Source organism: Urocitellus parryii, chromosome X (assembly GCF_045843805.1).
Source record: "Urocitellus parryii isolate mUroPar1 chromosome X, mUroPar1.hap1, whole genome shotgun sequence".
Lineage (NCBI taxonomy): Eukaryota > Metazoa > Chordata > Mammalia > Rodentia > Sciuridae > Urocitellus > Urocitellus parryii.
The window spans coordinates 13,319,314-13,346,716 of NC_135547.1; the positions used below are offsets into that span (position 1 = coordinate 13,319,314).

Sequence of the window (27,403 nt, forward strand, 5' to 3'; positions counted from 1 at the left end):
TTGTGGGGCATATAGAGCCAGGGACTAACCGTTTTACAGAGAGGGGGGAATGGGGGGAGAGGGAGGAGCATGTGAGAAAATATAGTGTATTCTTTTGAGGAGGCTAGTCATTTCTTTAGCATTTGTTTATTGAGCTCCTGTGTGCCAGACATTGCTGGTGTTAGTGGTATCAAAACAAACAAAAATCTTTTGCCCTAAAGAATATACCTTTACACTGGGCCCTATAGATGGAAGAGAAAGAAGCAGCTATAGAAAGAAGGTCCTTTGTCAAGGAAGTCATGTTTTTTTTTTTAAAGAAGTATTTAAGCATAGTTAAGGAACCATGGGGAGATAGAAAGCAGAGATGCATTAGTTGACACTATAGGGGAGATGGGATAACACTGGGGCAAAAAGATGTGAATAGAGAGATCAAGAACATAGGTGAAGGGAGTCTTGAACAGGAGAAGATATCAACTTCTCAAACTGGAGGGCAAGAGCTGACAATTCACACATAGGAAAGTGTAAGGGAATACCCTTGATTTTTGGAAGGGATATAGGGGCAGTGTTTCCCATATGGAGAGGAGTGTAGTAGGGAACTTGAAAAAGAGTCATGAAGGTTTTAAATGAGAACTTGGGATAGGTGAAGAGGGAGATGAATAAGGATATGTGGGAGTTTTGTAGGGGAAGCACTGAGGAATTTGTAATTGTGATAAATGTTTACTTTAGTGCAGCTTTATCAAAATTGTCCTTGGCTTCCTATATAAAGAAATGAAGGACTGAGGTTGTGGCTTAGTGATAGAGCACTCGCCTCATACGTGTGAAACCCTGGTTTCGATCCTCAGCACCACATAAAAATAAATAAGTGAAATAAAGGTATTGTGTCCAACTACAAATAAAAAATAAATATTAAAAAAAGGAAATGAAAAAAGATGTTTCTGAAAGTGGTCCTAGATTTTGAGCACTACAGATAGGTCAATTATGGCAAAAAGCCAGGTGTGGAAGAAATCAAGAAGGCCAGTGAGAAAATAGGTTCCATGAGTGAATATAGTGTTTAGATGTCATAGGGAAAGTTCAGGTAAAAGGACTTTGAAAAACCAAGAGTAGGATCAAGAAACTAGATGTCTTAAAGAGCCAAAAGTGGAGGTGGGCATGGTGGCACACGCCTGTAATCCTAGTGGCTTGGCAGGAGGATCACAAGTTCAAAGCCAGTCTCAGTGATTTGAAAGGCCCTGTCTCAAAACAAAACATAAAAAGACCTGGAGATGTGGCTCAGTGGTTAAGTGCCCTCAGGTTCAATCCCTGGTACCAAAAAACAACAAATTAGAAGATAAAGCAGTAAGGTAATAACAATTCCTGGTCTCTCCTCATGGAGTTGTTGGCTGTAGTACGTGGAGGTAAAGACCCATAGATGAAAGGAGTTCTGGGACTTGGTGATCTAGATTTCTGGATGTGAGGGGTCCATGTAATAATGCAATTTCCAAGTACTATAGCAAGAGCTGACATAAAAAAAAAAAAATAGGACCAAAAGCCAAGTTCAAGTTTCAATGTTTATATCAGTGTCAATAAGTGACAGAGATCTATGTTTGATAGAGATGATGATGGAAGGTAAAGGTCACTAGAGACAAGGAAGTCCCAATAACTATGGAATAGGTGTTACACATAGACATGATGGCAGGAGATGGAGTGGAGACGCTCAGTGACCCAAATGAAAGAAGAAAAATGTCCAGGAGAAGAGTAGATGACCATGATGAGGAAGCTGGTATCTCCAGATGGTGTGAGCAAGCAATTGGGGAGGGAAGAGTAAGCTCTGGCCCTCTGGGATGTAGATAAAAGGTGAAGAGTCTTCAGAAGACTCAAGTCTCAAGAAATGTAGATAGTTGTAGGAAAGGGTTTCTGATGTTAAGGATATAGAGATGTGATTAATATAGATGTCAGCTCCTACAGAGCATAATTTAATCATTAAATGAGAGCAGTAGGGGAGGGAAAGAATAGTAGTACAAGTGTAGGGTAGAAGAAACAGCAGTAAGAGGATGATGATAGGGATGGGCAGTTGGATGGAAGTCATGGATGTGATTGGCCTTTGGGTTTCATTTAGTTTTTCAAAGGCATCTTCTGTATAAATGCCACATAAGCAATCCAGAATGCCACAGGAATATCTGGCAATAACTTTCACCAATCTTTTCCCTCTTCAGATACTATCGGGGTCTGAGTCTGACTGGGGTTTTAGGTTAGGTGCTTCCTACTCCAAACTCTGGCATTTATTCTCTTTAAGTATTTTGTAGTTGTTAATGGATCTTTATTTTATTTATTTATATGCAGTGCTGAGGATCGAACCCAGTGCCTCACACATGCTGGGCAAGCACTCTGCCACTAAGCCACAACCCCAGCCCCTCTGGCATTTATTCTAATGCGAGTCTGTTTTGTGTAAACATCAGACTCTAAAAATGAACATGCTATTTTTAGAAATGCAGCCAAAATCCTTTAGTTATGATATGATATACTTATTTGGATTACCTTAAAATTTTAAATGTGTTTTCCCAGTAATGAATGAAGGCATATCTTTGTAGTCTTTTATGGTTATCAATAGACTTTAAATCCTGCTTTCATTATATTGGATGGATGACTGGGTGTTTATTCATATATTTGTCTACTTATTTATTTATAAAGAAAAAAAACAGTGGCAAAAGTACAGTAAACTTTAGTGGTTACATGGTGGATTGCATGCCTTAAGTTATGGACAGTTGCTCAACCTAACCTTACTTAAACATTTACAAAGTTGGTTTTGATTAGCTATTTAATCCTGATTATCAAATAGATGCCAGCCTGCTCAACTAAGTTCAGAAGTGATGATTACTGAAATTTATAGCCACCAACACAATGAAGGTCTTATGATTTAGTTGTTTAGGATTTCTTATGGGGAAAAATTATTTATGAAGGAAACCCAGTATTTACCAGGTTGGAAACAACTGAAAAATTGATACCCCTCAGCAAATCGTATTCCATTTTGTTATATAACATACTGGTTAACAGTCAGAGGTTACCAGGGTTCATGCAAGAGGCACTGTTTGTCAAGGTCAAGCCACAAATGGTCTTTTATTATAAACTTTTAAATATAGACATGTAAGATAAACTTAGTTTTGGAGGATCACAGTAAAAGCAGAAAAATCTATAATGAAACTTCAACTGTTTGAGCAATCTCCATAGTGGTCCCAGCTTCCCTCTTGCTATGGCAGTTCAAGGAACTTAGTGCTTAACAGCTCTTATTAATGCAATTTGTACTTAGTATACTGAGGCACATTGATGTCTCTTTTTCTCTACTCACCTGAATATGTATACTATATTTAGGTTTCTTCCTACTGCTCCACCCCCTACATTCATATACTCATACATTTTTCTCTGAAAAAAAACCCTGACCTCTTGATATTAAAAGTAAATTGCGGGCTGGGGATGTGGCTCAAGCGGTAGCACACTTGCCTGGCATGCGTGTGGCCCGGGTTCGATCCTCAGCACCACATACAAACAAAGATGTTGTGTCCGCCAAAAACTAAGAAATAAATATTTTAAAAATTCTCTCTCTCTCTCTCTATCTTTCTCTCTCTCTCTCTCTCTCTCTCTCTCTCTTTCCCCCTCTCCCCCTCCCTCCCTCCCCGCCTCTCTCTCCCCTTAAAAAAAAAAAGCTAAAAGTAAATTCCCTTAGACATTAGCTATTAGTAAATGCATTAATGAAAATGCAGAAATACTTAAGTCAATTTCTCAAAACCAGAAGTTCTGGAGGAGTTCCTGATTCACTTCTGTCCCACGTTGCTCACTAGTCATCAAAATCAAACACAGGGCCACTGCTGTTTAGAGAAGTGATATTCTAGCAATGCTTGATGCCAGGATACCAGCTGAGAGCTAGTTTTGAGCTGACTGGAGGATATGGGCTTCCAGTGCAGAGGGTCTCTTGAGCCTGAGGCTTATCAGTGACAGGGAGAAAGGAATGAATCTAACTCCTGGTGAGATGAGGTACACTAGAGAAACTGAGGAAGAGGAAGATAGCTGTATCTACCAGAACCTTGGGCTGGTCATGATCCTTTAACTACTTAATCATCTGACTTTTTTTTAAGGTAAATGCTATTTGTGTTCATTTAACCATTTTGAACATTCCTGCTTCAGGGTTCTAACTTGCTAAATTTTTGGTAAATCTGAAGAATATTGGATACCCACAGGAAACTTTTCATTCAGCTCTCACATTTTATGGATGGGAAAACTGAGACTCAGGGGCAACTGAGATTCATGGCTGACTTTCTGTTGAAATAAGCTTCCTAATTTAGCATGGAAATGATGCTTATTGCTGTGTTCATTCCATGTCTTTTTCCAATATAAAGGGCAGTCCTTTAATTTAGGTAATTTCACAAGTGTGCATGTCTCTATACACATAGACCATTTGATTTAATTTGAAAAGAATAGTAGAAGATGAATGTCTGAGGTCAGCTATTTCTTTCCAGTTCTTAATCTGTAGCCCTCTGTCCAAAGCCATTCACAGTTTTGACCACCTCCTCTCCTTTAGTTAGGGTGCCACCAGGTCAGGATGGGTGGTTTCTTCCTACTGGCTGCCTGTTTGTGTACTTTCACTACCAGCACCCAGCCTTTCTCGCAAGGCAAGCATTGCAGAGTCACGTGCTGTGTACATTTGATTATGCTTGCTGTTTATTTCTACTTCTACTTAGTGCCTACCCAGAGCCCTCTACTCTCAGCTACAACACACATTCAACTCTAAACTGAGTCATTTATAATAACCTTAAAGAAATCTTTAGGAATTGGTTTTGCTTCTTCCCCTTTTGCAAGCATTTTGAATGTTACATTGAAGTCTTGAGTGAAATCACAGTGTACCATTGTCTTTTTTCTGTGAAAAAGTGTCATCAGGTTAGTGTTGCATTGTTCATTTACAGAAATATTCTTGGTCATTTTGATTTTGCAAACTTCCTTTCTCTTTGCTTCCATCTTTCTCTCTTTATTTTAGTTAGAAAAAAATGTTAGTGTCGATTTCATTTGTGCCCACTGAGCTTCATGTATAATAACTTTACAAATGTATTTCAGTATTTGTATTAGTATTACATATTTTATATGGTATGTTTTATCTGTATTGGAAGCAACTGGTTATTGGCAAAGGAATTTATTATTTTATTGTGCTATGTAATAGTACCTAACATTTTTTGAGTACTTATTGTTTGTACTATTTCACTGTCACTTTAGAGTCATCATTATCATCCCCATTTAGACTAGAGAAGAAGCTGAGATACCATGTGGTTATGGAACTTGCCCCAGGTCATATAGCTAGTAAGTGACAGAATCAGGAATTGAATCTAGACATCTGGTTCTAGAACCTACAAACTTATCCATTATGTTCTACTTCACTATCCTTTATATGGCCACTTTGGAACAACTTGGTAATTGTTATGATCTCTGAAGGAGGGTCATTATAATCACAAATATCATAGCACTTCTGATTTTTTTTAACATTTTGGGGCCCACACTGGTTTAGTCAAACCAGTAAGCCATGTTTATTTCTAATACTTCCTTCCCTTTATACAACCATCCAACCAACTAGCTAGCTAGCTAGCAGCTGTCTATGTATTTATCAGACTGTTCGTCTGCTCATAACACAATTAGGTGTTACATATTCCAGTTTGTACTAAGAGAATAAGACACAGAGCTCCAAGAATCACTGGCTATAATCACCTGAAGGGGAAATCCAGTCTGTAAGGGTTTGCCAGTTTTATGTACCTACAACCCTCCATATTTTGCAGGGACTCTTAATCAGGCTGCTGAATTTGGCATTAGTTGAACCTTCAGGTTACTTTCAAGGAGTTCCATGCAGGCAGTTCCAGTCTAAGAGAACAGCAGTTGGAAATAAACTGAGATATTTGTAAAGAAAATCAAGTGGGAAACCAGTTTGATGATAGCAGAGCCTTCTTAATGTGGATCACTAGTGAAAAATACAGTTAGAATAGCTGAAGAAAATCAGGTTTACTTAGATTATCCCTGAAACCAAGCACAGCATATGACCAAAATAAAATTATCTTGTTGTCATATGTAAACTCTAGCTTTGGAGCATGGCAAGTGTGAAATCTACATGTTTAAAAATAATTTGGTCATATTCTGGATTAGAAGAGGCAACAGATTAACACATTAATCTTATGGAAATTTTAGACTAACTTTATCTGGCCCTAGTTAGTCTCTGAATTTTAGTAACCCTTATTCCTTTCTTCTTATGCATTTACTTATCAGTGTGCTACAAATGTATTTATACACTTCATTCATTGACGTCCTACTTGGGTTTTATGTCAATCCCACTTGTTTATGGCAGGAGCTGGCACAGCCCTAGCTCAGAGGTTAGTGAGACGTAGTATGCAGGTAAAAAGTGATCTAGACTTCACCACAATCTGGTCCTATTTATCAACTGATAACCTTGTATAATAGCAGAAGGTTAAAGAGCGAAGAAAGAGGGCAAGAGCTGTTAGATGGGAGAGTGGCAAAGTGGTAGCTTTGGAAGGCATGAGGAGGATGTGGAATAAAAAACCTGCTCATGTACTCTGGTCATAATCAGGTAAGATAAGTGGGATCCTGTCCTTTTTGAGTTGTAACCATCAGGCCTAGTAGCAGGGACATAGCTAGGGGAACTAGAAGGAAAGAATGACTTCAAGGAATCACTCAGCACTTATACACCATAATAAATTTTTAAAAATCATTTTTCTGGGTTTTATTATTTGTCAACTCCAGAGCACACACACACACACTCTTTCGGCATAGGGATCGAAAAGCTGAAGGGAGAAAATTCATACATTTTCTTTAATATTGATGAAAGGAAAGGTTTTTCTTATAGCTATGCTGCCCTTGAATTTTGGATTTTAATGTTACCATATGGAGTTTTATTTTAACAAAAAGCTTTCTTTTCTGGCCCATTTTTTGGAGTAGGGGACAATGGCCAGTGTCTCTTTGCGGGGTTCTTTTTGCCCATGGGAATCCAAGCCATCCTAAAACTTACAATCTCAGATAATTAGCAAATAACAAAGCACAGATACCCAGAAATATATTTACAGGAAATGAAGCCTCTGATAGATCTAGTCCACATGGGTTCTGGAACTAGACAAAGGGAAAATTATTTAAGGGGGTACATCAAAGGCAGGGGTAAGGTTTCAAGGGAAGAATCTTGCTTCATGATTTCTTGTAGTCAGCAGGTTGATTGACATCTTGGCAGGTCACACCCATCTCACATGCTATGTGGGCACTGCAGAGTAGGAAAGACATTCACATTGTCCCTGGGCAGTTGACCAGAGGAAATGTCCACTGGCCATTCCCAGATACCAGATGTCTCTATCCACTAGGCTTCCGTGCATGGTGATCCACATGCATCCCACGGACTGCTCGGCTTGTGACAGCTCATACTGAAAACTCTTTCAACCTGCAGTTCTCCTTCCTTACTCCACACCACCCTTTAGCAGGTTCTTTCATAGGAGGAAGTATTTACTGGGACCAAATAGAAGCTATACTTTGATCTTAGTAAGGTTTCAACACACATCATGAATTAATATTTCATAGTTCTAAGCATTTGGGGATGTAGATGAAAACCACTAAAAACAATCATACTAGTCTTATTTTTCCATTTGGAATGGGATATATAGATAGTCAATTAATTGCCCAATAGTTGGAAACTATGATACAAGAAATAATGGTGGTAATTACTTACTATTGCTTACTCATTTATTAATAATTTTTTATGATCTTTGTTAATTGTAGTGTCATGTAAATAAATGCATAGTATCTGTTAATCATTGAGGTGTTATTCTTAAAAATGTAAGTTACTTTCAGATTCCAAAAAGCACAGAGATGTGCTTTATTGTATAAATGCCCTTTGAAAGCTTTGGTGAAGTCTTTTTCATGGGACAGTCTATAGATTGGTTAATTTCTTGCTGCTTGTAGAGAAATCACTACTTTGAACAATAACTCTGCCTTGGTTTATGATTATTAAATGAGGTAGGTGTGGAACGAGAATAGCACATGACTGGCTGATTTGAATCATGTTTGCCTTGGTCCCAGACCTGTGTTCTATGGTACATACTACCTCTGGGTGATAGGTCCTTCTGAATACCTTTTACAACTTGCCCTTGTACTTTATGGAAGGTTATGTTCATGGAAAATTTCCTATAAGTCAAAGTAATAAAAATCTAATCTGATTTTCTTCACAGAAACAATATTACATCTGGGATTATATTTCTGGCCTAATGCCTGAATGTTTTAAAAATAGAAATAACCATAAGCACCATTTTTAATCAACTGTTTAAACAGCTAGAAATGATGAATCTGAACACTACCCAGGATAAATATTCTGTGAAGTATAATAAATCAATTAATGAGGCATCACAATAACCAGTCATATTAAATTATGTTTAATAAGCTAAGTGTCATGGTAGACTATACAAAGTTATTGTTGTCACAATTATTGCCTTGTTTTTACTGAAACTAATCACAAGGTTTAAAAAACACTTTCTGAAGAGTCAAGGAATTCACGAAGGATTTCTTTAGGTTAAGGTTGTTGTGGAGACTTAAGGGGGGGGGACTTTGGTTTTTGGCTTTTTGAGGAACTGAATTGAGTCTTTCTTCATGCTTTACTTTGCTCATTGTAAATTTCCTATAGCAGACAAAGATTTTAAAAAACAGGTTATTGGTCTCTCTTCATTTAAGTTGTCATTAGAAAAGGCTTAGAAAGAAAGTGATAGTTGATGAGATCTGAAGGGTGATTATAAGTAGGTAATGCTGAGAGGAGTGGTGGAATAGAATTCCTGGATTTAGGAAGAGTGAGTTCTAGAGCTCACAATGGAAAGAATGCCAATGGGCTATAACACAGATAGTGAAAACAAGAGGCATAGGGCAAGGTAGCATTGGACAAGTAGGAGAAAGAGACTCAACTATGTGCAAGACCTTGTGGAACAGCAAGTATTTTAAGATCAGTGGGAAACAAAGCGAGAGTTGAAGGAATTATATGTTCAGGTTTAGTTGTTATGTGGTCCTAGCTGGGTTAGTTCTAAGTACTGTATATCCACCATTCTTGACACTTTGCTGAAATTTTGTGAGAATTTGATTAATGTCTGGTCTCCCTCCCACTCTCTAAGCTTCTTGAAGACAGCAAATGTGTAAAATCCATCACTCTATTTCTAGAGCCTTGCACATAGTATAGGCTTAGGATGCATCAGCCACATTAACAAAAATTACCTCATGACCTGCTATTAAGTAAGAAGATTACATTTTTAAAAATTAAAGGTGAGGGCTGGGTATGTGGCTCAGTGTTAGAGTGCTTGCCTAGCATGTATGAGGCACTGGGTTCAATACTCAGCACCACATAATAAATAAAGTAAAAGTATTGTGTCCATCTATAACAAAAAAATAGAGGTGAAATTCACCTAATATAAATTTAACCATTTTAAAGTGAACACTTTATTGGCATTTAGTATTGTGATATAATGATATGTAGTTTTTGTTTATGTCCATGGCTCCTGGCTACTTTATCTCCCACAGGCAGGCCATAGAAACTGATCTTCCCCTACCTTTCTGTCTTGGAGCTGGCCATAAAGAAATTCTTTGACCTATCTTGTTTGATAGTAGATCATAAGATCCCAAATTTCAGGAGGAATCCTGCCACATTCCATGAAGGAAGGAATGCTGCATTGAAACAACAAGAAGAATCTGAACCATCAGGACTTGCTGGATTTCCCCATCCAATCTATTAGCATCATATCATGCCTTTTTCCTGTATGTTTCTACACTGTTGTTCATGCTTCAGTCATGCTTAATGCAATGAAGATTTTATAAAAGTAAAAAAGAACAGGGTTTAGAGAGCTTTGGATAGCTGGATATGTGTAGATTCTTGAGGTGAGGAGTTGCATGCCTGGAAAGGATGTCTGAGTCCTTTCCCTTATACCTCATGCTATGTATCTCTCTATATATATACCTTTTGTAATATTCACCAGTTAAAAAAAAAATTCCCTGAATTTTGTGAGCTGCTGAAACACAATAATTGAATTTGAGGAGAAGGTTGTAGGAACCCCAATTTATCAGTCAGAAGCCCCAGGTCAAACAACCTGGGGCTTGTGACTGGCATCTAAAGAGGAAGGAGCAGTCTTGGTGACGGAACCTTGAATCTGTCATGTCTGCTGCAGAATTGATTCCTTGCTTGGTGTGTGGTTCCCCACAATCAGGTGTCAAAAGTGGTATGTGGGGGCTGGGGTTATGGCTCAGCGGTAGAGCGCTCGCCTTGCATGTGCAAGGCCCTGGGTTCGATCCTCAGCACCACATAAAAATAAATAAATGAATGAAATGAATGAATGAATGAATAAATAAATAATAAGTTTTATGTGTTATGAGAGTATAGTAGGAGAAACTGAATCTGAGTATGTTTTTTCTACTCAAGTACATTCACATATTTTCCAATCACCAACTCTAGTTCCAATTCTAGTTGTAGTTCATTATCCAAAAAGGAAACTTCATACTCCCCATTTGTCCATTTTTATCTCTCTCTCTCCTGGTAGCCACCAATTTGATATATATGAAAAACTTTTGGGAGGGTGGTACCAAAGCTATATCTCCAACATGCTTTCTGTTTTTATAGATTTTCCTATTCTTAGTAGTTCATATAATGGAAGAATATGTGACTTTTGTTTCTGGCTTCTTTCACTTAGCACAATGTTTTTGAAGTTCAGCCGTATTGTAGCATATATTAGTGCTTAATTTCCTCTTTATGGCTGAGTATTATTCTGTGGTATGGCTGTAGCACATTTTGATTATTGAGACATTAGTTGATAGAGTTTTTAAAATTTTAATCTATTTTTAGTTATACATGACGATAGAATGTATTTTGGCAAATTATACATAGTTAGAGTATAACTTATTCTATTTAGGATCCCACTTTCATGATTGTACATGATGCGGAGTTACCCTGGTTGTGTATTCAAATACAAGGCTAGAAAAGTTATGTCTCATTAATTCTACTGTCTTTCCTATTTCCCTCCCCCTTCCTTCCCTTCATTTTTCTTTATCTAATCCAATGGATTTCTTTTATTCCCCTACTCAACCTCCCTTGTTTAGGGTTAGCAACCAAAATCAGAGAGACTGATTGGCTTTTGGTTTTTTTGGGATTGGCTTATTTCACTTAGCAGGTACTCTCCAGTTCTATCCATTTTACTAGCAAATGCCATTATATCAGTCTTCTTTATGGCTGAGTATTATTCCATTGTATGTATATACCACATTTTCTTTATCCATTCATCCGTTGAAAGACATCTAAATTTTTTTCATAGCTTGGCTATTGTGAGTTGAACTGCTACAAACATTGATGTAGCTGCATCACTGTAGTATGCTGTTTTTAAGTCATTTGGGTATAGACTGAAGAGTGGGATAACTGGGTCAAATGGTCATTCTATTCCAAGTTTTCTAAGGAATCTCTGAACTGTTTTCCAGAGTGGTTGCAGTCCCACCAACAATGTATGAGAGTTCCTTTCTCCTCATTCTTACTAACATTTATTATTACTTGTATTCTTTATAATTGTCATTCTGACAGGAGTGAGATAGAATCTCAATGTAATTTTTATTTGCATTTCTCTAATCGCTAGAGCTGTTGAACATTTTTTTCATATATTTTTGGACCATTCATATTTCTTCTGTGAAGTGTCTGTTCAGTTCCTTTGCCCACTTATTGATTGGGTTATTTATTTTTCTGGTGTTTTTTTGATTTGTTTGGAAATTAATGCCTTATCTGAGGTACTCTTGGTAAAGGTTTTCTCCCATTCTGTAGGATTTCTGTTCACATTCTTGATTGTTTCCTTTGCTGTGAAGAAGCTTTTCAGTTTGATACCATCCCATTTATTGATTATTTTACTTCTTGCACTTTAGGAGACATATGGAGGAAGTCAGTTCCTAAGCCTACATGCTAGAGAGTTGGTTCTACTTTTTCTTCTAGTAAAAGCAGGGTCTCTGGTCTTATGTCTAGATCCTTGATACACTTAGAGTTGAGTTTTTTTTCAGGGTGAGATATAGGGATTCAATTTCATTTTATTACATATGGACTTCTAGTTTTCTCAGGACCATTTGTTAAAGAGGCTGTCTTTTCTTGAATGTTTGATTATGGCACCTTTTTTAAGGATGACATAACCGTATTTATGTGGTTGTGTCTCTGTGTCTTCTATTTTGTTCCATTGGTCTTCTTCATGTCTGTTTAAGTGTCAATACCCTGCTGTTTTTCTTACTAATACCCCTGAAGTATAATTTAAAGTCTACTATTTTGATGACTTCTTCACTTTTCATGCCAAGATTGCTTTGGTTAGTCTGGGCCTCTTTTATTCTTCCAAATGAATTTCATGATTCGCTTTCCTATTTCTATGAAGAACATCATTGGGATCTTTATAGGAATTGCAGACACTGTTTTTTGAGTTGTTTCTACCTTTTGACTATTATAAATAGTGTTGTATGAACACCCATTCACAAATTTTTGTTTCAACAATTGTTTTCAATTCTTTTGGTTCTATACTTAGGAATGGGATTGCTGGATTATGTAGTAATTCAGTAACTCTTTGATGAGCCACCAAACTATTTTACAGCAACTGAACCTTATTACATTGCCACCAGCAGAATACCAAGGTCTAGTTTCATTACGTCCTCACCAACAGTTGATATTTTCTGTATTTCTTATTCTAGCCATCCTAGAAGAGTTACTTTTAAAATGCATGAATGAACCTCTCCTTATTTGCAATGCATATTTTGTTCTTTGATTCCTCATCACATTGTTACTTAACAATGTGAAAAATTATAGTAGAGCTCAAAGGTATACTGGACTGATTGGACTTGAAATCCATAAAATCTGTATTCAACAGCATTCTGACATATAGCTTTCTAAAAAAGACCTACTGTGATTAGGAGGATCCTGCCTTTTTCTCTAATCTACTGCCATTAAGACTGAAGATGAAGTCTAAAGCACTAATCTCACATCTAAAGAACTTTCTTCTTTCTGAATGTATGTGTTGCTTAAAGCATTTAAAAAACTCTTCTTTCCAGACATCTTCTGAGAGTTGCACTGAGAGTGATGAGGAAGCCCATGATGTCTTAGAGCAGAACTTCCTCATTGGCTGCTTTCTTTTGGGTTGACATATTTGTATTTTTACCATGCTTCTTTCCAGGTCTCTTCATTCCCCACCTGTCTGTAGTTAAGCTATGCAGGCATGCAGGGAGGAGTTACCTTTGCCTTAAATCTGAAACCATAGTGAGTGACTGGAAACCAAGCTGGGACATTGGCAGGACATCTTGAGTAGTCAAGTACAATAACTCTATGTTCCTTTTCCATACTGCCTACCCATATGAAGTCGTCATTCTTCCAGTCCACTATTAATTGGATATTACTAATGCTATAAAGTGCAAATGTACTTTAATTTCTAAGTTTTGAGTACTGCCTGAATGTCATTGGGTTCCACCATTTTTTAAGCCTTGATTAATGTTGGAATTACTTTCTGCTAATCAGTGTTTAGAAACTTTTACATCACATTTGAGTTTACAAAGTAGAGTAAGAATGAACTTAGAAATGTATTAATATATTTGCATGCATACACACCCTTTATAATGTGAAATGTACTCAAATGCATTGTAATTAGAAGAATTAAAGTCCTTATGAACACTAATTTTTGAGTACTGGTTATGACTAATCTGCTTGCATTCCACGGAGCAACAGTCCTTTAATGAAGAAATCTATAATACTGTGCATTGTGCTGTTTCATGATTGAGCTGAAAGCATTTTTCCTGTACAAAGCTTGCCAGGTATTTTTAATTTTGGCTTTAAATTCTTATAATTGTTCTAGATACCCCCATGTGTGCTTTAGAAATAACTCATTGCTATTTTCATTTCTATACTTGAATAGAACTTAAAAACTACTGTTTGTGCCATTTGTTTAAATTTTTTCCCAAAATTGTTTGGGAGTGTTTTGGCCTTTAGTATTGTTGTTATTTTTGAGAAGTCATACGTTTTGACTGAATCCACTCTAGTAAAAATTCTTTCAATTGGTTCATATCTCATGTGTGTTTTTCTTAATATTACATAGGAAAAAACCCCTGTGTGCAAGTAAAATTTTTAATTCTAAGTGGTTTGTTATTTTAAAAAATTGTCCTTATGGCAGTTAATCCTAACTTGTTCTAACTTGAAGTTTTTTGTACCTTGGGTACAAGAACATGTATTTCATTCTACTTTATCAGAGGACTTCCCCTAGAGTAACGGGCATATTTGAGAAGGCATTCATTTTCATCACTTTTAAAGTTTAACACTAAACAAATTGCTGCAGTTGTGCTTTAAATGGACACTCTTAAGAGTCTGAAGTCTGAAAGAGCTAATGTACCTTCTAGTATACCAAAATTAGCATCTTGAAGGAGTCTAATCTATTCATTTTGAATTTGAATATATTTTAATTATTTATTTTTAGTTGTAGTTGGACACAATACCTTAAAAATTTACTTATTTTTATGTGATGTTGAGGATTGAAGCCAGAGCTTTGCACATGTGAGGTAAGCGTTCTACCACTGAGCTACAATCCCAGCCCTGTATGTAGTTAAATATTTTTAAAAGGCATTACACATGGGCCTATCCCTGTCCTTTGTGAATTTCCTTAATGTTTTATCTACTTCTTTCTCCTTTTATATTTTGAAGCCTACAAATAAGTTTCATCCCCAATACATATCTTCTCATGGGTATTTGTAAATTATTCTTTGTTTTCAAACAGGTGATCTTTTCTCCACCCTTGAAAATTTTTGTTTTATTTTAGAAGTCTAGGCTGAAATAGGTGGCAGATGATGCCATATCTGAAACCACATTTCAAGTTTTATTGCCTAGATCTGGCCCCAATTCCTCTACCTCCTTTTAGATCAGACCTTCTAGTGAAGCCCTTTCCAAGTTACCTATGATGAAGCCAATACCAGTACTTCCCCAAGACACACACAGACCAAGATCTTCCGGTCCCTTGCCTCTCATAATTAAATCTAAGAAGCAAAATACCACTTGGGACATTGGCCAGATACTTAACATTACTTACCTATTTTTGGCATACAGGGATAGAAATTGCCACAGTTGTACTGGTTATCTTACTTTATATCTTTGAATACTGTGATAGTATAGCTAATTGTGTATACTCTGTGTTTTCCCTACCAATAGACCCTGCCATAAATATAGCCTGATATTGTAGACATGTTTGATGAGGTAAGAAATAAGAGTCAAAATTGTGTTTTACTGAATGTGATATCATTGGATCATCCTTGGGGGAGAAAAGGAGTCTTATGTTGACATAATTTTGGGAAACACTGATTGAATGAAGTTAAGGGGTTTCTTCTAGGCATTTTAGAGCTTTTGCTCTATGAGTATGCCAGGAGGAGGGAAAACAAGAACAAGTTTCCCCCTTTTCTAAAGAACCTCATTGTTAACTTGTTCCATGCAGTGCAGTTTGGGAAACATTCAGTGTTATGTTCTGATATTCTTGCCAATTCATCTCTCATATGAAATTCCTAATTAGCAGTACTCAAAATCATACTAAGATTTAACAATCCAAACAAAATTTTTAATATACAATCCATTATTTCCTGTTTTTATGTGTTCTTTTTATACCTCAGTGTACTAAAAGTTATGCATTATACTTCAAACATAAATAATTTTTATGATTTCTTTAAAGCATGTTTTAAGAATAATTACAGTCAGATTATCTGTTAAATTTATGGCAACACTCAGTCTCTATAGTGCATAGCAGCTTCAAATCCAGAGCTTTGGGGGAGGAAATGGAGATTTAGAGACAATGTCAGCAATTCTGGTACAATTCTGAAGTGAGCATCTGTTTTGCCACAAAGGGAGAAATTAATTCCTAATTTTACTGCCAGGTGTCAGATCAACAGTTCTGAAAGACCAATGGCATATATTATAGACAATAGCCTACAGAGCTCTTCCAGTGGTCCTCCATTGCCAACATGATGTTTGTCTGCCAACTCCAGTCCTGTTCATTCATACTAAAGAACAGGGTTTTTAACACCAAGCACTGCCTGCCAGTTGATGAAATCTCACTCTGTCTCTTTGGTCAGGGATGGCATCAGAATTGCCTATACGCCTCCTGTAGAACCAGAAACTTCACTGCTTTAAATAAAACTTTTACACTTTCAGGCATAGTGGTTGCATACCTGTAATCCCAGCGGCTTGTGAGGCTAAGACAGGAGGATTGCAGGTTTGAGCCAGCCTTAGCAACTTGGTGAGGCCCTGAGCAACTCAGTGAGACCCTGTCTCAAAATAAACTATAAAAAAGGCCTGGAGGTGTTGCTCAGTGGTTAAGCACCCCTAGTTTCAATCCCTGGTACCAAAAAGAAATTTATACATAGATTATGGAGAGGATGTTGCCTAAGTTCTGTGCTGGACCAGTTGCTGGAGTGTTGTTGTTGTGTTTAATAATTATTTTTTAGTTGTAGTTGGACATAATATCTTTATTTTATTTATTTCTATGTGGTAATGAAGATTGAACCGAGGGCCACGCATGTGCTAGGCAAGCACTTTACCGTTGAGCCATAATCCCAGCCCCCAATTTTTTTCATAATATATTGTATTTTTATGCCTTTATTTTTTTAAATAACTTTATTTTATTTATTTATATGTGGTGCTGAGGATCGAACCCAGGGCCTCTCATCTGCTAGATGAGCGCTTTTACTACTGAGCCACAACCCCAGCCCCTTTATGCCTTTATTTTATTTATTTATTTTTATGTGGTGCTGAGGATTGAACCCAGTCCCTTAACACATGCTAGGCAAGTGTTGTGCCACTGAGCTATGACTATAGCCCCTGGGGTTTTAATATTCCCATAGTCAGTCAATATCTCTAAACCTCATCCTTTATTCATATGAACAGTTTGAAGTCATTGAAAGTAATCTCCAGATGTTTATGTTAATCTTACTATAGGCAATCTTTAGGTTATGTGACCTTATTTTAAAGATAAGAAAATTGAGGCTCAACTAAGTAAACTATTTTTCCCCAAATCTCATGTTGAAGAAAACATAGGTATAAGTAATATTTTCCAGGATTATATATTTCTTGCTTCTCCTGTCCCCTGCAAACCTTATTCTGAAAACCTTTACCTATAGAGAAGATGCTTTTTTCAAGAACAGACTTTTTTCTTTTTTTTTTCAAACTTTTCTTTAAGACATTATAAATTGAGCAGAGAAGTTGGTTATTTTGTAATTATTGAATTGAAGATTAGAAATGCCTTATTGGAGAAGTGGCTGCCTTATGAGAGTCAGAACTCAGAGCCTTCTCCCCCTGCTTTCTTTGCTTATTAAATCAAGTAATGCTTGAAACTTGCTTTTTTTTTTTTTAACCTGCCTTTTTTGTATTAGGGATGTTAAGAAATAAAATGATATATCCTGGATGTGTTATTCAAATTAATTACATTTAAAAATGGACATTTTTTCCTAACTATTTTGCTTTCTGTATGATATTTAAAGATTTACTTGAAAAAACTCATTCATTGGTTTTATTGGTCACACTCCAGAATATATTTGAACTGTTATCCTTTCTAGGAAACTTTTTATCACTTTTGTAATAATGACACTATCACTAAAACAGGCAATAAAACCTTGTTCAGGTTATGCGGTACCTCTTTTACAATATATAGATATATTTTCTCAACAGTTTATTATCCTCTTACACTATAATAAAAATTCTTTCCTAATGATGTAGAAATTATTTTTTTGCATGAGAATTTCTCTCTTCTAGCTAATGATATTGGTAAAGGCACTACCCCCTACCCATACCCAGTGTATCTTTATTGCCCTTTTTAGATACTACTATTTTTTCTTGAGACATAAAATTTTCTTACCTATGAGATTTTGAATAGTAAGGAAGATTTTTCGAGCCCTGAGGGACATTTCCACAGAAACCAACTGCTTAGGCCTTACATATATTTTTGTCATATATTTTTGAAACTTCAGTTGTTCAAGTGTTACAGTCACTCTCCTGGGGTGGGGAAACTCATATGCTAACAAATACCTAGATTATATCTCTTCCTCTTAAAGTATTTACCACTCTACAACCAAGAGTTCAATTGAATTTGCCTCAGAAGTTTAATGTTTAGCCACACTTCTTATCATGTTCCATTTATTATAGTTAGAGATTAGGGGAAAATAAACTTTCCAAGAGGAGAGGTCTTCAACTGATATTTTAAAATAATATTACTTTAAAATATAAAAGTTACCAAGGCATAGTCAGGGGGTGTATTTCAGTGGTAGAGTGCTTGTTTGTCATGCACAAGGCCCTGGATTTGATCTCTAGCACCAGGAAGGCAAAAAGTTACCACGACAAATTCAAGTTTTTGGAGAAAATTGAGGAAAAGGTGTGAAATGTGTGATAATGAAAACCAAGCCATCAGAGTTCTGCTTCCAACTTTTAAGGAGTAGACCAGGTCATCTAATGCTTCCTTTACTGCCTCCAGTGGAAGTACACAAACTCATCAAGCCATAGTTGGCTCTCTTCCCAAGTTCTGGGAAACATTGCAAAAAACACAGGGGTTTGTAAAAGTTGCTTGGTAATCTGCAGCTTTCTCCTTATGATTTAGCAGCCCTCACCTCAGCACATTTTTACATGTCACTATGCAGATGGTCCCATCTTTCCCTCCAGCCTCTGAGGGTTGGTAATCTATCTTATCTTGTTTTCTTTTTATATAGGTTGTGTTTTAGAGGTCCTAGGGACTTCTTTATTCTTGGCTTACAGGGTTATGTGTATTTTTATCTCTTTCCTGGGGGCAATCATAAATGCTTACTTAGCTGGATTGTCAGTTTTCCTCTCCCCATCAATAGAAATTGAGTACCTTCCTATTTAGAATTTTAAAGTTTGTTACATATTTGGAATGAAAGGTGGTGTAGAGATATTTGTAGCAAAAGTGAAAAGTAACTTTAGGACCTCCTAGACTTGTGTACTATATTCATCTCTAGTTAAGTTTGTAAGCATATTGTCAGTCTCTGGGTTAGGAAAGTTACTGTTACCAAGGAAAGCTGAGTTGCTGAGTCTTGGTAGGAATTTTGAGAGTCTCAGGTTTCAGGTTACTTTCTATAAATGAAAGAACCTCTGAATCTTTAAAAAAAAAAACAAAACCCTGGGGCTGGGGTTGTGGCTCAGTGGTAGAGTGCTATAAATGTAAAATAAAGATATTGTGTCCACCTAAAATTTAAGAATAAATATTTTTAAAAATCCCTGTTAGAATCTTTAATCAAAAAATGCTTACATTTTTTAGTTATCGATTATTATCCTGTAGAAAAGCTGCATTTCTTTATTTAGAGACATGCTTCTATAGCCATTGAGGACCTTGTGGGAGGATCAAATTGGAAATACTTAGAATTGATTGTCCCTCGTGAAATTAAATGGCTCAGTGGATCACTTTGATATAATGGAATCTCACATAATTCTGAGCTTCCAAAAAGGTGGCATTCTTACCCAATTCTAACAGTCTGTGCATTTTCCTCAGTATTGTGCTTGCTAATTTAAGTATTTGGAGCTTAGTATCTATTTCCTATAGTAGTTTTTATTCAATTAAATATACTGCCACCGGATAGCATCTAATTAGAGAGAATCTTTGTGTATAGGGATTAACGTTGTATATTTGTCTTAGTTGTGCATCTAAGAGTTTCAGTAAATATAACCATATTAAAGTTTAAAGGGAAAATGACAGAAAATTTCCTGTCTCCACAAAAATGCTCTCTCCATCTTTTTTCACTTTCTCTGGCCACAGAGGGAGACACAGCTTAATTACTTAAGAAGTTGCAGTAAAGGCAAAATCTCAAAAGTGAGATTTTAGAGTTACAACTAAAATTGTGTATCAGGATTATTCATCTTGCTTGTTATAATGGAGTGCGGACTTAGAAACCTGAGCAGTTTGACCACCGAGTTCGTGGTAGTGATTTTTTTTTTTGTAATTAGTTGCACATGACAATACAATGATCTCGACATATCATACATTTGAATCAAATGGGGTATAATTTCTCATTTCTCTGAGTGTACAGGTTGCAGAATCACATTGGTTATACAGACAGTATATACATACAGCAATACTAGTGTCTATTTGGTAATGATTTTAACCAAGATGCTTACTAAGCTGGAAATGTTCCCTGACACTTTAACACTCTCCTCCCTTCACAACCTTTGGGAGCATTTTAATAGATATATGAAATTTTGATGAAATGTCCTATCTTTCTTTCAATTTTAAGTTCATTTGTTCTTTTTGAGACTGATTATGCAGTTCAAAAACACTAGTGCTCGAGAGGAAAGAATATCTTTGGACCTGGAGTATGACCAGTCTTAAATCATTGCAGTTCTTTAGGTTTTAATAAGGATTTTTGGTTCACTTTTATTTTCTATAGGAATTCAATGAGAGTAGTTGATGACCAATAAAAATAATGCTGTAATTGCTGAGGAAGACATCAGTTAAGATTATTTGTTGGTAACTCCAGTAACTTTGTATTTTATCAGGGCCTATAATTTCATTAGCATTGATCTAAATAATTGAAGGGAGATTAACTATGCAAAATTAAACAGTGAAGGAGAATTTAATTCATGAACAGTTTAAAATGGTTAGGGGTAATTTATACTTTTATTCATTGAAAAGCAAATTGTTTGAATTATTTTAATCAGCTAAAATGTAGGATTATGACTGATACATTAAAATTTTGTAGGGTATTAGCTGCTGACAGTCACTAATTCAGAGTCTGCCAGTAATTCTCAGCCCTGGTTGCAAATTAGGATTATTACTTGAGGAGCTTCCAGGGAAATTAGATACTAGCTAAAATACTCAGACATCAGTGTTTTTAAAGCCAGTGTATAGCCAGGATTAAGAATCTATAGTTAAACTGGGTGTGGTGAATCATGTCTGTCCCGGCAATTTGGGAGGCCAAACAGGAGGATCACAAGTTCAAGGCCAGCAAGATCCTAAGCAACTTAGTGAGACCCTGCCTCAAAATAAAAAGGGATGGGGATGTGGTAAAGTACTCCTGGGTTAAATCCCCAGCCCATCCTCCCCCAAAGAAAAAAGACTCTATGGGTAACTGCCCTTAATTCTGCCAACACCTGGAAAGGATGAAGAGGTAGGCTTTGTTTAAAATCTTGTGTCTGATGATCTTGTATTTAGGACTCTATTTTTGTTCAGTATTTTTCTACTTATGGGTCTAGAGGCAATCAGGAAACAAATTGTGCTTCCAACAACTGTCCATTTTTTGTGATTAGTGAATACATGGGATTTTAAGGTGGTAATAGTCGAATAAGAGTACCATTTGATTTTTACTGAAAGGTTAATTTTTGCCTTTTAAAAACAATACTCAGATTATACTGTAAAGATACACATCAAGAATACAAGAGGGTGATTTTTATCTTTTTTTAATAGAATGCCTTTATTTTATTTTTTTATGTGGTGCTGCCAAGGATAGAACCCAGTACTTCACACATGCTAGGCAAGCACCCTGCCCAGTGAATTGAAATTACTATGTTGGTAGAGGTGTGTATGTTTGAGTGCAGATCCTTGCAGTGACTATTGTTAGATGATGATATTGAGGACCTTGATGATATTGAGCCCCAGCCCCTGATTTTTATCTTTTATAAAGAAATTTAAATAACTTTTTTCTCAGTTAATTCCTATATCTTAAGTATACTTTTAAATATTTTTGATACTTTTTATGTAGCACGTGATGTGTCATTAAAACCGAGTTTGTGGGGCTATGGCTATGGCTGTGGCTCAGTGCTAGTGCACTTGCCTGGCATGAGTGAGGCACTGGATTCAATTCTTTGCACTGCATGTAAATAAATAAAATAAAGGTCTATCAACAACTAAAAAATGAATTAAAAAAAAAAAACCCCGAGTTTGTGCTGGTTATAGTGGTGCATGCCTGTAATCCCAGCAGTTTGGGAGATTGAAGCAGGAAGGTCGTGAGTTCAAAGCCAGCCTTAACCAACTTAGTGAGATCCTAAGCAACTCAGCGAGACCCCATCTCTAAATAAATACAAAAAAGGGCTGGTGATGTGACTCAGTGGTTAAGGGCCCCTGAGTTCAATCCCAGTACAAAAAAAACAGAGTTTTTGCAATGCTGCAGTCTGGCTGGGCACAATTCAGGAGCCAATTGTCAAAAGAAACAAACTTTATTTATTTATTTATTTATTTATTTATTTATTTATTTTTAATTTAAATTAAATTTTATTTTATTTTATTTTTTTTATTGGTTGTTCAAAACATTACAAAGCTCATGACATATCATCTTTCATACAGTTGACTCAAGTGGGTTATGAACTCCTCCCATTTTTACCCCAAATACAAATTGCAGAATCACATCGGTTACACATTCACATTTTTCCATAATGGCATATTAGTGACTGTTGTATTCTGCTACTTTTTCTATCCCCTACTATCCCCCCTCCCCTCCCCTCCCATCTTCCCTCTCTACCTCATCTGCTGTTGTTCAATTCTCTCCCTTGTTCCACCCCCCCACCCCCCCCCACCCCCCTTGAACTTTATTTTTAGAACACACACGCCAAACCACACAGCTCTTCAGGAAAACCTTCAGAGCCCAACTGCTACCACCGGCTTCCCACAAGCCTCTCAACCTCCCTCACTCCTCCTGCTCTTGAGGCCAATTGGCTGGGTCGTGTGGGCGGAGCCAAAAAAGTCCCCCAATGAGCAGCTCCGTGGTCTGAAAGGGCGGGGAAACAACCCAATGAGCATCACCGCAGAGGAGCCAATCAGTTGGCAGCTAGAAGTTTGCTGGGGCCGCTGTAAGCCAATCATCAGCAGGCAGCTGGAAGTTTGCTGGGGCCCCTTTGGCTATGGCTCTCAACATTGCTAACACTTAAAGTTTTCTTTTTTTAAATGCTGTTTCTAAGGACATTTGAATGGGAATCAGTCCAGGATGGACTCTACTAATGAATTACAATGTGTTTATGAGGTGGCAGGAATCATACATACACTTTCACTAGACTACATTGGGTACCATCCAAATGGGAATTTTTTTTTTTAATGCTTCCTCCTTGGAGTTTCTCAAAATCAAAGAAACTAATGTCACTGTTTTAACACTCTGCATTGGAAGTAACTGGAAAATTATAGTGAATTTACATATGAGTTCAGAATTGCCAGTTTTATGTAAACCAAACAATTTTAAATAGTTGTAGAAAAGTCTACCCAGAGATTGCATGTTTATCAGATTTTAGGGTGAAACAGGCATGGGAAAATCATCTACTTCGTGCTACCTCGCCCCCAATCCCCAGGCAGCTCCAAACACAAACCTGCCTGAACTGTTTTGCCCTATTTTGAATAATGCTCAGAAGTGGTCATTCTACAGCTTCCTTCAGACCTCAATATCATCATCTAACAACAGGCACTGCCAGGATCTGCACTCAAATATACACACCTCTACCAACATAGTAATTTCAATCCATTTTCTCCAATTTATTGAGATGGAGGTCACTTAGGCCTTATTCTGTAAATGCCATTGAAATGTAGGGAATTCATAAAAAAAAACCATATGCCTGGAAAATTGCATTTTGGCTTTTCCTTTCTATGTTCTCTGGCACAGAAGAAATCACAGATGATTAAGAATCAGGAAAAGTACTAGTTCATGTTTATTTTAAGTCAGTCGGTGGCCACTGTAATCAAGGAGAGAAATCTATATTAGCAGTGCATGAAACATCCTGCCTCACTGACACTTTACCTCCTTTGCTCCTTTCCACTTGTAGAATAACCTGAGAACTTGCTTGAAAGGCAGCTCTTCCTTATTTTCTTCATAGCTACTTCTTGCTGTGTGTAAAACTAAACAACCGTATGACTGTTAAAGAATGCAAATTAGATTGTATGTATGGACTTGACTTCTTTGTAGTTCAAATTGGTGCATTTATAAGGATCAGGTCTATTGTAAAGACTACAACAGAAGACAGGAGTAGGGGTGAAGCCAAATGAAGTATGAATCTTGCAGTTTTGTTCACTTTAGGGTGCAAAATGGATATTATGGGAAATTTTTACTGCTTTTATCAGTAAACCGTTTCAGACCCTGTATATTATGGTTGCAGACAGAAGACAGTCAATGAATCAAAGCTACTATTCTGGTAAAGGTATTGTTTACTGCTTTCAGGAACTGTGCCATATTTTGGGGAGAATTTCCCTGGACTCCTTTGGATGTTTTCTTTCATCATTTTAGAATTATACTTGTTGGCCTCACAATGTGTTGGGTTTAAACAACACATTTACTAATCTTCCCAAAATCAGCAACTAAAAGCTTAGTAGATGTTGAATTTCCTAACAAGGATTTCTCCTTTCCCTACTACTGTCTCTCCCCAGATTATAGCCAAACATGCTTAGACAAGAATTCTAAGCTTGGTAGAAGCATAGAAAAATGTGATATAAAGTTGACTTTTTTCCTCTTTCTCTTGATCAGTGTGCTGGAGAGGAGAAACGAGTTGGTACACGCACAGTGTTTGTTGGCAATCATCCAGTTTCAGAAACAGAAGCTTACATTGCACAAAGATTTTGTGATAATAGAATAGTCTCATCTAAGGTAAGTTTTTTTTTTTTAACTCAATGGATGTTCACATAGATAATGTACTTATTTACATAATTATTTATTATTCTTAGGAAGCTGGTACATTTATATATGCATACATGGTTACATACTTATACAGATTTTATGTCGGGTAAGTGTTCCCCGAAAGATAGCTTATTTTTTTAAAGCTCATCATTTTGTTTTATTATACTTGAAAGATCATTCACTTGCCTCCCATTATGATTCACAGTGCCTGTTGATTATGCATATAATGTTAAGCCTTAAAGTGTGCTAAAAGTAGTAATTATTGGGCTGGCTGTAGGTTCGGTGATAGCACACTTGCCTAGAATGTGTGAGGCCTTGGGTTTCATCTCTAGCAACTGGGCGGGATGGATAGTAATTATTCACTTGTGCAAAGTGCCCTAAAATGGCTGGCCTAGGATATAAATGATTTGCATTCTTTTTGGAGTGTGCTATTCTGGTACATCTTTCATTTGTATCTCTTTCTTTTTCCCCTTCCTCCCCTATCTTGTTTCTCACATACATTCATGGGTACATTCTGCTCAATAAAAGGGTACACTCTGCCCAGTATGCGGTTTGACCTGTGACCTGTTGAGAGTTCAGTCATTATAGCTGTGTCACCATTTGAATAATCTTCTTATTTCAGAATAGCATAATGCTAAGAGCACTGGTCTGTAATTTTTGTATACCTGCATTTAAATCCTGACCCATCCATTTACTGGCTTTTCACCTTAGCCATATTAATTGCTCTGAGTCTGAGTGTCCTCATTTGTGAAATGGCTAATACTCCATATGTAAAAACACTTCTTGTACTGGTACACAGGAGTCATCATTCTACAAGCATTATTTTGCTAAGTTTTACTCCTGGCTGACTGGGTTAGGTGGTAAATGGCTGGACCACTGCTGTCTCTTACAGCATAGAACAGATCTTGAAATTTTCCCTTACTTCCTCAGGCAGCCTGGCAAGGCAGAGCTAAAATGTTGGTGATATTTGTGTGTTTGCAACTACTTATGACCTAAAACAACAGAATTATACTTTCCTTAAAAAATGTAATATTTTGATTTTTAAACATGCGTTTGATTTCTCTTTTGGGTAATAATATATAAGAGATTGTTTAGTTGGAAGATCAACATGTAAAATATAGACAGGACATGTGAAAACTATTGTCTAATGAGCAGATCTATAGGCCTATAGAAAAAATATAAATATATTTGGATAAAATGTCTGCTTCCTGCTATTCTTTAACCCTATGGCACAAATTTAATCATCAGCCAGAGGTTTACATACTTATGCTCAAGAGAATAAATAGCCTGTTCAATGGACATATTGAATCATCCTTTGCTATCCAAGTAAACAATTAATGTAGACCTTTGACTCAGAATCAGACTTACAGAGCTGAAAGATCCTAAGATGTCATCTTGTTCAACTTGCTGAATTATAGAACAAGAAACTAATCCCACAGAAATTAAGTTAGTGGCATGGTCACCACACAGAGTTAGTGGTACACAACTACTTTATAAAGTCTAATGGCTCTGAAAAAAAGAGCCCTTTTCATATTATGCTGTTTGTATATTCAAGAGAGAATTTGGCTATTAGAAGAAGAAAGGGAAGAGAGTAATAAGAGAAACAAAAACAAAAGAAATAAGAAATTTTAATACCCAACAGAGAAAATAAAGCAAAAAGTACACACACACACACACACACACACGCACACACACACACACAGATTAAAACAAGCAAAAAATATAATGTGCTGAACTGAGCTTTGAATGTACTGGCATGAACCAACCAGCACAGCAAGAACACCAAAAGGGTGGGGGGTTCTTACTGAAAACATTGCATGTGTTGAGTTGGTTAAAGCTGTTGACAAGGATGGATATTCACTGCTTATGCCAGACTGCCCTTTTATTTCTTCTTGCACTGTATAACACTTAGAGAAAGCAAAGGCTGGGAGGTCATTAAACCTTTCTTCTTTTGGTGTTGCTCAGCAACTACCAGCTGGAGCCTCCTGGAATCAAAGCTGGTTGAAATAGCTCTCAGCTTCCCTTCTCACTAGTATAAGGTAGGAGGGAATGGAAAGTACTGTCAATTGGAGTTTTGTCTGGACAGACTAGATTCATGCGCTCCCAGAGCAGGGCTGATGCAGAGTTCCTAATGGGAGGTTTTTGTAGCTGATGTTTAGCACTGATCAGAACATTGGAACTTTTTTGGGTGGTATCTCTAGGGCTGGGCCAATGCTGATCTTTACTGGGCATCTGGATCTCAGGATTCTACTGAGAATTCTACTCATAGGGTAGGGTAACCAACCTCCACAGGTCTGGCACATTGTACCACCCTTGAATGTGGCCTTCCAGGGTCAGTGTCTGAATGTAATTACATCTACCTGTTCAGTTTCCTGACCTTCTCCACCTGGTCATGTGAGTCACCAGAGTCAAAGGGAAAGTGAGTTTCACTCCCATCCATATCTTTGACCTGAAGCCCCTAGGATATAGTCTTCTCTGTGCCTGTTTTAATCACATTCTTATAGGTGCATCCAAGGCATATGGTAAGCATTTGCTGGGACAGTTTGGTATGTCCTGGGCTCCTGCAGCAGCAAACTGCAGTGTAGATCTTCAAGATGCCTCTCCACCTTAGCTCTCTACTTGCCAGTTGAGAAACACAGCACTTTTCAGACCCCAGCTTGCTGTACAACCTTTGATTCAGCTAAGTTCAAACTGTTTTGATATTCTACAGTTTTTCTCAGCCAAGTTTGTCTGCTGTCTTTCTTAATCTATTAATATTACCACTCTCTTCTGCAGCAAACTGGCTGGT

The 27,403-nt window shown here is 36.9% G+C and overlaps 1 protein-coding gene across 2 annotated transcripts in view; it reads left to right on the forward strand.

Annotated features, from left to right (window-relative positions):
• The window catches only part of Atp11c (ATPase phospholipid transporting 11C (ATP11C blood group)), a 184,566-nt gene that overhangs the window by 63,543 nt on the left and 93,620 nt on the right, over positions 1-27,403 (forward strand). For both annotated transcript variants that reach the window (XM_026392227.2, XM_077793779.1), the window contains exon 2: positions 24,466-24,585. In XM_026392227.2, the coding sequence (XP_026248012.2) occupies positions 24,466-24,585 (120 nt within the window). The remainder of the gene's footprint in view (positions 1-24,465; positions 24,586-27,403) is intronic.